Source organism: Lycium barbarum, chromosome 2 (assembly GCF_019175385.1).
Source record: "Lycium barbarum isolate Lr01 chromosome 2, ASM1917538v2, whole genome shotgun sequence".
NCBI classification, from domain to species: domain Eukaryota; kingdom Viridiplantae; phylum Streptophyta; class Magnoliopsida; order Solanales; family Solanaceae; genus Lycium; species Lycium barbarum.
The window spans coordinates 118,646,849-118,657,987 of NC_083338.1; the positions used below are offsets into that span (position 1 = coordinate 118,646,849).

The 11,139-nt window shown below is 32.7% G+C and overlaps 1 protein-coding gene across 1 annotated transcript; it reads left to right on the forward strand.

Annotated features, from left to right (window-relative positions):
* The first annotated feature begins 913 nt into the window (after positions 1-913).
* LOC132628805 (F-box/FBD/LRR-repeat protein At3g52680-like) lies at positions 914-5,059 on the forward strand. Its single transcript, XM_060344569.1, has 4 exons — positions 914-972; positions 1,044-1,193; positions 2,103-2,985; positions 4,760-5,059. The coding sequence occupies exons 1-4, from the start codon at positions 914-916 to the stop codon at positions 5,057-5,059; spliced, it is 1,392 nt and encodes a 463-aa protein (XP_060200552.1).
* The last annotated feature ends 6,080 nt before the right edge of the window (positions 5,060-11,139 follow it).

Here is an 11,139-nt window from a genome sequence, read left to right on the forward strand (position 1 = left end):
AAACCTAAATTTGATTTTGTACAGATATTGACCTAAATTTGAAACCTAAGGTTCTTTTTCTTTTTCAATTTCGTTTTTTATAGAATTTATTCAACCTATAGCTACTTATCTTTGATTTCTTCTCTTTATGGATACTATTTTTGCAAGTCTTTTATGTTGTGTGTAACAAAATTTGTTACGAAGTTGAAATGAATCTAAGTCGATGCCATGTTCCAGTATAGATCTCCTCTCTTTTTTTTTTTTTTTTTTTTTGGTTGTTGCTGTGGTTTTTCGGAGGAGTTGTAGTTTGTAAACATGGTTCTCATCAAGTCCATGACTTAGGGCAGCCAGTTCATCTGTTGCTTTATTAGCTTTTCTAGTAAAACCATATACTTCAACTAGTTTCCGAATCTCTTTGATGAAGTTCATGAATTTTTGTAATTTATTTTTGTTTGTTTAGTAATGGTACCTTTATGTGGATTGATTTAATTTTATATATGTTAAAATCTGTAGCGCAAAACATTTTCTTTCTCTCTCTTTATCTTAATTTTTCTTTTCTGGACGGTGTCAGATTAGTTTTTAAGAGTTTAAATACAAATATAATTATGTTTTAGAGAACATTTTTATCTTTTTAAAACAATTAAGATGTTTAAGTATGTATACATATGAATATTAAGACATTATATTCAGCTCTGAATAATGAATGAGTCAGATTATTAGTTTTCTCAACATCAGATTATTCATAATTTATTTATACTAAAACTTTTTAATACATATAAATTTTAAGTTGTAAGGCAGTGGTTTGTGGTGATTGAGCGATATAAATGATGGTCATGATATAGATCGCAGTGGTGATTGTGATGGTGTAGCCAACAACGGTGCATTAGTGGTAGTGATGGTTGACACTTGACATATATATTAGTGGTGGTTGACAATGGTGGTGGTGGTGATGGTTGGTAATCATCATGGTTGTGACGGTAGAGGTGATTTCAAGTAGTGGCTAGTGGTAGTGATTGGTGGTTGATAGTAGTGGCCAATGGTAGTTGTTGACACTGGTATAATAGTTATGAGGATGGAGTGGTTAGTGTGGTTGTGACTGGCGATAGTGATTGGTGGTATTGGTGTTTGGCGACAGTAGCAGTGGTGGTGACCGACGATTGTGATTGTGCAATGGTGGCTAGTGTTAATTGTGGAGAAAGTACTGATGCCGAAAGGTTGATTTCACAAGAAATTTCAATTGAATAACCTCTTAATAATATTAAGACTACGTACGAGATATGAATGATTCCAATCTATCCAAACTCATTAAGTGTTAAATGTTAAAAAAATAAATGCTCTTAATGATTTGAGGTCTAAACCATTTCAATTCAAACCTCCATTAAATGAAATATTTAAGATCGTAGTCAATTTTTTTTTTTTTTTGGTAGATAGAAAAGTAATGTTATAGCATATACTTAACCAGGGTGGGGCTATTGCAGCAATAGCTACTTAACATCCTGGAGCTATTTACATGAATATTTTTTATAAAAAGAGTTCCTAATATATCTATTCTCATTTCCTTGCAAGCTAATACGGAAGGCACTTTTACTAATATTACATTCCCAAAAATAACTCTTTCTTTGCTCTTCTTTAAGAATAGTTTGAATAGGTGTGGAGTTTCATATCTCTTTTATTCACTGCCGCAGTTTCTCTATTAGTTGCTTACTTTATAGCTCGACAATACATCGACTATAGTTTAGAAAAACCTCCTTGTTCTTTTTAAGACAAGAATGAGAGAACATTAAAAAAAAAAATTAAGACATGAAAGCAACCTTATTTCTTAAATGTTTAATTTGACTCTATAAAGTGTTTATTCGTAGCTTGTTGCACTATATGAATCTTACTTAAGATTTTCATTAAATTATAATTTTTACCCTAATTCTTAAATGTTTAATTTGACTCTATAAAGTGTTTATTCATACTTTGTTTCACTTTATGAATCTTACTTAAGATTTTCATTAAATTATAATTTTTACCCTACTAGCTTTTTGATAACATTGAGTTGAAAAGAATACTTGATAAAGAGTCATTATTCTTGATTTTTCACTATTTTGTACTAAAGCTTTGACTTGTTTTGTAATCAGATTAAGGAAGAACCGTGGCAGAGCAAACAATTATATTGCACAAAACTATATGAATTATTACTATGAAGGTCGAGGTATAGATAGAATATCCGAGTTACCACGACACCTCATAGATGATATATTAAATCATATGAGCATCAAAGAAATTGCAAGGATGAGCGTGTTGTCACGAAAATGGAACCGTATATGGTCTACACATCCAACTATTGTGCTAGATCACCGGTTTCACGAGGAAATAAATTACCGAAATCGATCATCATCCTCAGATATTTTTTACTTCAAAAATATTGTCAACAACATCATCTTGCAACATAGCGGCCCAATTGTCAAGTTTGTCCTTGACATATCAAGTATTGGTTCAGATGACGGGGACATCAATAGTTGGCTACGATACGTCTCTAATAGAGGTGTCAAGGAACTTAGAATCGAAAATTCAGTCCAATCCACATATACTTTGCCTTATTTCTTATTCAATTCTAGAGAATTAAGTCATTTGGACATCACCAATTGTGCCTTCAAGATGCCCCTTGCCGTTACATCATTTAAGAATCTTGTGAGGCTTGATCTAAACCAAATAAGCTTTAACCCAACTTTGGCGTATACCATCTTTGAGGCTCCACTGCTCCTGACCATGTTGTTTACAAATTGTAATGGTCTCCAGTACCTTAATATCTTCGCATCGCGGCTACTTGGTTTGCACATTGTTGATAGTCATCATGTTGATTTGAACATCCTCAAAGCCTATACTGAGCTGAAAGTGTTGACTATTGCGTCATGCGACAAAATCCAGCACTATGAATTTTGGAGAAGGTTTACATTGAAAGAGATTATTTGTTCATTCCCTAAACTTACCGGGTTTTGCTTCAACAGTACTTTCTTCAAGGTAAGTTGCATGCAAATTTATTATTTTATTCTATTCCGTATATGTTTCATCGTAAATATGAGCCAGAGAGATATGGATCTATCCATTTCATGACAAAACAGATTATTTATTGTACATCGGCTCCTTTGATAAGTCTGATTACCCATGGCGGAACAATTTTTTAATAAATATCAACTAAGTATCATAAGTAAATTGCTTTCGATTGTTCAATCATTTGATACTCAAAAGTCATTCTTTCATAATTGATCACTATGAGTCATACTCAATAGAATTTAATAAATACTATGCTCTGTCGTTTAATAGTTATATAGAAATGTTAAAAGTCCCTCTCTCATTCTTTTACTTTTTTTTTTCTTTTAAAGTTTGTAGTTCCACATATTTTTCCAAAGAGGTTCGGGGTTCCTTTAGAGAATTTGTTGGAACTCAAGTTAGGATTGTGCTTTGCTGATGTAGCTCAGATTTCAGCGGTGATTTGTTTACTTCAAAGTGCTCCCCGTTTGCGTACACTTCAAATCGAGGTAATTAACTAAGAGCTGAATATATATTCTTATTATTGATGCTTCTTTGAAACAATGATGGTCACTTGTGCTACATGTAGCACCTACAAATTATTTAGTACTAGAAAAGTTACATTATTCTTTTTTGCAAGTCGCACATGAAAATCCTGCAAATCGTTTTATAAATCTTGATATATGTTTCCTTTTGTTTTTTACTATTATTATTCTTAAAAATGAATGATGCCTCAATGGGGAAAGCTTTGTATTTATAATATAGAGAATTTGGAGCAAACAAATGACATGCATGCCTTGATCATGACATCACTGTCATCAAAGTTGTGGTGGAAATAGTTATTGGCTTATCAACCAAGAAATCCTTACCTATGCTACTAACTGGTTCTGTTTAATGAATCACATACTCAGTTTCGTTGTATGTGTACCAGTAATTGACAGAGTACATACATTAGCCGTTTGAATGGAGTGATTAAATGGGTTTATCCCTGCGTAAATTTTGGGATTAGATCTTTCATGTGTTTGAATGAGGATATCAGCTAAAATCATGAAAAATCTTTTACCATATAGAAGATGGGATAAATAATTTTGTTATAATTCATGAATTATAATCCCGATTATAATATCAGGATAACCTAGTTTTGAACCAAACAATTAAAGAAATATTTGTGAAAGTTATCATGTTAAACATACCATGATATTTGCATTGCTATAAAATCATGTCATTAAGGATAAATAGAAAATTTATAATTAAACTATTTTCGAATATAGATATATTTCAATTTTTTAACAGATTTGAAAAAAAAATGTTGCATGAAATGCAACAGAGAGGGCAATATACTTTTTGACTTTCAACAGATTTTGTACTTAATATACGGTCACTTAAATGCAGTTTATTTACCATATGAAGGTAGCTTGGCATTTATCTTTAGATAAATTGCCGATTGCGATTGAACATGCTTATTTACATGAATTTAAGTTGTATATGCTGATAATGTAAAACAACCATCAATGTAACTTGACCTTTTATAGCTAGTTACTTACCATATATATATATATCAACTAATGCTTATTAAATAATTACATGCAACATTTACGTTTTTAGGCGAACTGATTTTGTAAAAATATACGTTTTTTATACCGTCATATATATCATCAGTGTTTTTGGGTTTCATAGCATCTTCCATGCATCCTTTCCTTTCCTGTGCTACTAATTGCCTTTATTTCGATCACCTAAATTGCTCATATATGTGGTATATATACAGCAAAAACTCTCAAATCATGTCGAGCAAATCGAAATGGACGCAGTTACAGAGTATCTGACAAGACCTGATTGTATAGAAGAAGATCTCATTGCACTTCGAAAGATAAAGTTGGAAGGTTTTGTGAACACCACAAATGAACGTCTTTTCATGAAGCTTATGCTAGCTCGTTGTCCTTCACTTGTAAAGGTGATCGTTACGCCTTTTGAGTTAATTGAAGAAGATCATATCTTTTACTTCTTCTTAGCAGTGCTGAGGTTCCCTCGAGCTTCACTAAATGTCACTATAGAATATCAAGAATAGATAACATTTCTATTCGAGCAGCAACATTATCATCTCATTAACTCTTTTGCCGTTGGATACTTAATTTGGTTTTGGGTGATGGCCCTATTTCTTGTGACATTTTGTCAATCCGGACAAGTATATTGTTCTAAATACTTCGGTTTTAATTTGATTGTCAAAGTTTCTTTTCCTCCATTATATGTCTCGCTTTTTCTTTCTTCTTGTTTCTCCTTAAACATTTACTTTTAGGCAAGGATATATACTATTAGCTGGTAAATATTTGTCCACACCGGATATTTACATAAAATCAGTGCATTTTATCATGGTTAAGTAATTTAATGAAGTGAACATAAATATTAATTAATCATAGTTAAGTGAGAGTTGTATATATTCAAACACATGTCATGCATCCATTGATTTGGTGTGAACACTCGGTGTGGGCAAGTTTTAACCCACCTAGTCCTTCAATTCAACCCTATGTTGCTTTTTAAACTTGTAATAAGTGAAAAATCTTATGTTCATGCCTTCATGGTTCATAATTGTGTCAAATTATTATTCCTTCTAATTGAGTAAAACAGGAAGAGTGGTGGGAACCTTTGGGAGTCAACAATTGGGAGTAAGATCGACTTATTTCATTAGATAAAGGTTCAAACTGCAATATACATTTATTATGTGTTCCTGGTGTTTACCTGTAAAACGGTTCAGTTGAATTTATAGACGTGGTCAGAGACACGTGAATCTAAGTAACACGTAAGACAATGATATTAGTATTCAAATAATATAAAGAAGCGTAAACAAAGTAAGAAGTAAGGAAAAGCCTGGGCTGCAGGTGTCAATTCCAAACCAAGTCTCCTTCGTTCCGGTCAGACCGTGGCAGCGGAGCTTAATAAAGAAGACAATAAGAATAAAGATTTTGCAAAGATTAAGAACTCAGTATATTAGCTTGTATCTTGTGACGTCTATAATGAAAATGACCGTCTCTATTTATACTAAGAGCTAGGGGTACATATTCCTTGTATTCCGCCACTGCTATAATGAGCTTTAAATATATGGAAATAATGAGTAATGAAGAGGACCATTAAACGTAATAACGCTGTAATCGTAACGCTTGAGTTGGCACATAATGGCAGACCGTTGTGTTCTTGGTCTGGAGCTATTGTAACATTACACCGGACCTAGCGCTCACTCGGGTATCATGGTTCTGCCACCGGTGGTAATAGTGTTAATTCACCTCATGACTTGTCCTCCATGACACGTGTTCTAACCGTATTGGTACAGCTATAACCTCTGTATTTTTCCCAATACAGATAGTCCCCCCCCCCCCCCCCCCCACTTCTAGGGATTCAAACAGATTTTCCCGGGGAGTGGAAGAGATTTGAACTTGTCAATAACGTGCCAAACCTCAAACGTCTTAACACCTCATTCTTGTGAGGCTTGATCTAAAGCAAATCCGTTTTGATCCAACTTGGCTTGCACATTGTTGGATCCAATTTTTGATCGATTTATCGAAATCGATCATCATCCTCAGAATCTTGTGAGGCTTGATCTAAAGCAAATCAGTTTTGATCCAACTTTGGTGTATTCCGTCATTGTGGCTCCACTGCTCTTGACCGTTTTGCTTACATATTGTAACGGTCTCCAGTACCTTAATATTTCCACGCCGCGGCTACTTGGCTTGCACATTGTTGATAGTCATTATGTTGATTTGAAGATCCTCAAAGCCTATACTGAGCTGAAAGAGTTGACTGTTGTGTCATACGACAAAATCCAGCACTATGAATTTTGGAGAAGGTTTACATTGACAGAGATTATTTGTTCATTTCCTAAATTTATACGGTTTTGCTTCAACAATTCTTCAAGGTAAGTTGCATGCAAATTTATTATTTTATTCTATTTCATATATGGTTCTTCATAAATATTAGTCAGAGAGATATGGATATATCTATTTCATGTCAAAATAGATTATTTATTTGTACGTCGGCTCCTCTGATAAGTCTGATTACCATGCTAGAACAATTTTTTTTATGAATATCAACTAAGTATCATAAGTAAATAACTCCTGATTGTTCGATCATTTGATACTAAAAGTCATTCTTTGATAATTGATCACTATGAGTCAGACTCAATAGAATTTGATCAATCCTAATATCTATCGTTTTATAACTATATTGAAATGTTAAAAGTCCGTCTCTCAGTCTTTTACTTCTTTTCTTTTAAAGCTAGTAGTTCCACATGTTTTTCCAAAGAGGTTGGGGTTTCCTCTAGAAAATTTGTTGGAACTCAACTTAGGATTATGGTTTGCTGATAAAGGTTAGATTTCAGCAGTCATTTGGTTACTTCAAAGTGCTCCCCAATTGCATACACTTGAAATCGAGGTAATTAACTAAGCTGAACATAAATTTTTATAATTGATGCCTCTTTGAAACAATGATGGTCACTTGTTCTACATATAGCACCTATAAATTGTTTACTAGAAAACTTAAAAAGCAGATGTTATCTAGCATGTTGAAGTTACATTATTCTTTTTTGCAAGTCGTACATGAGAATCCTGCAAATCTTTTTATAAATCTTGAGAAATGTTTCCTTTTATGTTTTACTCTTATTGTACTTAAAAATAAATGATGCCTCAATGGGAAAAGCTTTGCACTACATAACCTATTTATAATATAGAGAATTTGGAGCAAAATAAGTAAATGACATGCATGCCTTGATCATGACAGTACTGTCATCAAAAGTAATTGTGGTGGAAATAGTCATTGGCTTATCAACCAAGAAATCCTTACTGAGCTGCTAATTGGTTTTGTTTAATAAATCATATACCCAGTTTCATTTTATGTGAATCAGCAATTGACTGAGTACAGACATTAGCCATTTGATTGGAGGGATTAAATGTGTTTCTTCCAGTATAAAATTAGGGATTAGATCTATCATGTTTTGATTGAGGATGTTAGCTAAAATCATGATAAATTTTATACCATATAAAGGTTAGATAGATAATTCTGGTTATAATGCAAGGATTATAATCCCTATTAATATCAGGATAACCTGGTTTTGAACCAAAAGATAAAAAAAAAAAAAAAAAATTGTGAAACTTGTGGTGTTAAACATATCATGATATTTGTATTGCAATAAAATCATGTCATAAATGATAAATAGAAAATTTATAATTAAATTATTTTCGAATATAGAAATATGTCATTTCTTAATAGATTTGAAAAAAAAAAATGTTACATGAAACGCAACAGAGAGGGCAATATACCTTTTCACTTTCAACATATTGTGTACTTAATATATAGTCACTTTAATGTAGTTCATTTACCATACAAAGGTAGAATGGCATGTATCTTTAGATAAATTGCGATCGAACATGTTTTTTTTTTTTTTGCATGAATTTAATTTCTATATACTAATAATGTAAAATAACCATTGATGTAAGTTCACCTTTTATAGCTAGTTACTTACCATATATATATATATAAAGCTTATTAAATAGTTGCATGCAATATTTACGTCTCTAGGTGAACTGAATTTGTAGAAATATCTTTATATCGTCAACATTTTAAGGTTTCATAGCATCTTCCATGCATCCTTTCCCCTCCTATGCTACTAATTCTTTTATTTGCATCACCTAAATTGCTCATATATAGGGTATATATACAACAAGAACTCCCAAATCATGTTGAGCAAATCGAGATGGACGCAGTTACAGAGTATCTGACAACATCTGACTGTATAGAAAAAGATCTTATCGCACTTTGAAAGATAAAGTTGGAAGGTTTTGTGAACATCACAAATGAACGACTTTTCATGAAGCTTATGCTAGCTCATTGTCCTTCACTTGTAGAGGTGATCATTAGCCTATGGAGTTAATTGAACAAGATGAAATCTTTTACTTCTACTTAACAGTGATGAGGTTCCCCCAAGCTTCACAAAATGTCACTATAGATCTTGATCAAGAATAGCTAACATTTCTATTCTAGCAGCAATATTATCATCTTATTAATTCTTTTGTCAATGGCCCTATTTCTTGTGACATTTTGTCAATCCGGTCAAGTATACTGTTCTAAATACTTCTGTTTCTCCTTAATCTGATTGTCTGGATATAGTCTGCAACTTTATTAAATCAAGGTTTTTTTCCCTCCATTAAATGTCTCACTTTTTCTTTCGTCTTATTTCTCCCTAAACTTCTCCTTTAGGCAAGTATATATACTACTAGTCGGTAAACATTTGCCCACACTGGATGTTCACGTCAAATCAATGTAATTTATTATGGTTAATTGATTTAATGAAGTGGATATAAACATTAATCAAACATGGTTAAGCGATAGTTGTATACATGTTATGCATCCATTGATATGGTATAAACACCCGGTACGGATAAGTTTTAAACCTGCTAGTTCTTCAATTCCAACCCTTTGTTACTTTTTAATCTTGTAATTAAGTTAGAAATCTTATGTTCATGGTAGTTGTGTTAGAATTGTTGTTCCTTCTAACCTAGCAAAACAAGAAGAGCGGTAGTCACCTTGGGGAGTCAACACTTGGGTCGTCGAACCCGTATAAAAAGATTGTCATGGGGTTACTTTTTATTTATCTCAATAGTAAATATCTTAAGAAGAATGTCGCTTCCTACTGTGATGAATGCTTTCCCCCTTTAATAAGGTTAGAAACAATCACAACTTGAGGATATTAAATCTAACTAAATAACGATTTCAAAAGGATTAATGATTGGCGTAAATACTTGTTTAGCATGTGCAACTTAGTTTCTAGCACAATCATTAACATGCTCGACTTGGAAGTTTGATAAAAATGTCGACTTACCAACCAAATGCTTTGTATATAGCTCCTGGATCTATCCTTTTGTGATGTTCGAGAATTACAATAGATTATATGCTAGATGTTAAGTTTCTTAGTTGGTTGATCAAAAGTCGTCTTGACTCTAAATTACACCTTTTTCCTGACATGATATGTATGCATTAGTCCATATAAGTCTAGCCTGTATTAGAAGTATTTTTTTAATAAACAAGGGTAATATCATACTCTTTCTGTTTCAATTTATGTGAATCTTTTACTATTTGGAGAGTCTACGAGGTGATTCTTTGACCACACTTTCCTTACATTTTTTCTAAATTATTTTAATTAGAAATTACCATGATTTATAGTACTTTTAATGTAGTTTCTAAGTATATAAATTTTATTTTTACAAACTTGAAAAATCTATATTAAAATTTAAGGTCAAAACTTAGAAGTTTGATCCTAGTACTCCAAAAAGGTTCACATAAATTAAAACGGTTGGAGTAATGTATTAATAATACTTTGTATGCATCAGTACAAGGAAAAGGATCGGCATAGCTGCTAGAACTGTTCTAGGACTATTACAAACATCTGAGTTAAACTTTGACCGCGTAAGCCTAACAAAAAGAGTTCCCACTTTGTCTGCTTCCATCTTTTTAGATACAAAAAGGTGGAGCCATTGCACTAAAAGTCTCCTTTGCTAGCAAGTCTGCCATCTAGTTTTGGGATTGTTCCCTGAACTGTTTTCACAGATAAAGACACAAAGTAATTAAGGCAACATATTTACGTGGAAAACTCTTTGCTCAAGGGATTAAAAACCATGACCTACCTCAATACGATTTCCAACTTCACTAAATTGAGCAATATTTCAGATTACAAGCTTTTACAACCTAGGAATTAGACTACTAATGCACTAATCCCTCCCCTTACAATAACTCTATTGCAAGCACCTTCTTGACTAACTCTAGTCAAGCACCAAACTGATTCAACTACTCTAGTCAAACCTTAACACTACTATGACTAACTCTAGTCAAGTGTTTACAACAAAAGCTTGATAAAAACAAAATACCTACAAAACCCTTCTTGAAGAAGTGTAGGTTTACAATGTAGAGATCATATAGATAAAGATTACACAACTGTAGGACTCATAACATCTTCCTTTGTTGAGATCTGGTCCTTGAACTTGTCTTAGCTTTGTTCTTGAAAGCACTAAGAGAATTGTGGCGGCTGCACTTGTAATGATCTGGATATTAAGGTTTTCAAGTGATAGGTTAAACAATGCCACATGTTATTTAAATAGGAACTCGAAT

Coding starts and splice junctions, on each gene's coding strand:
- LOC132628805 (XM_060344569.1), top strand. CDS start 914: ATGGTGGTGGTGGTGATGGTTGGTAATCATCATGGTTGTGACGGTAGA. Junction 973..1,043: donor GACGGTAGAGGTGATTTCAA/GTAGTGGCTAGT, acceptor CTGGTATAATAG/TTATGAGGATGGAGTGGTTA. Junction 1,194..2,102: donor GAAAGTACTGATGCCGAAAG/GTTGATTTCACA, acceptor TTTTGTAATCAG/ATTAAGGAAGAACCGTGGCA.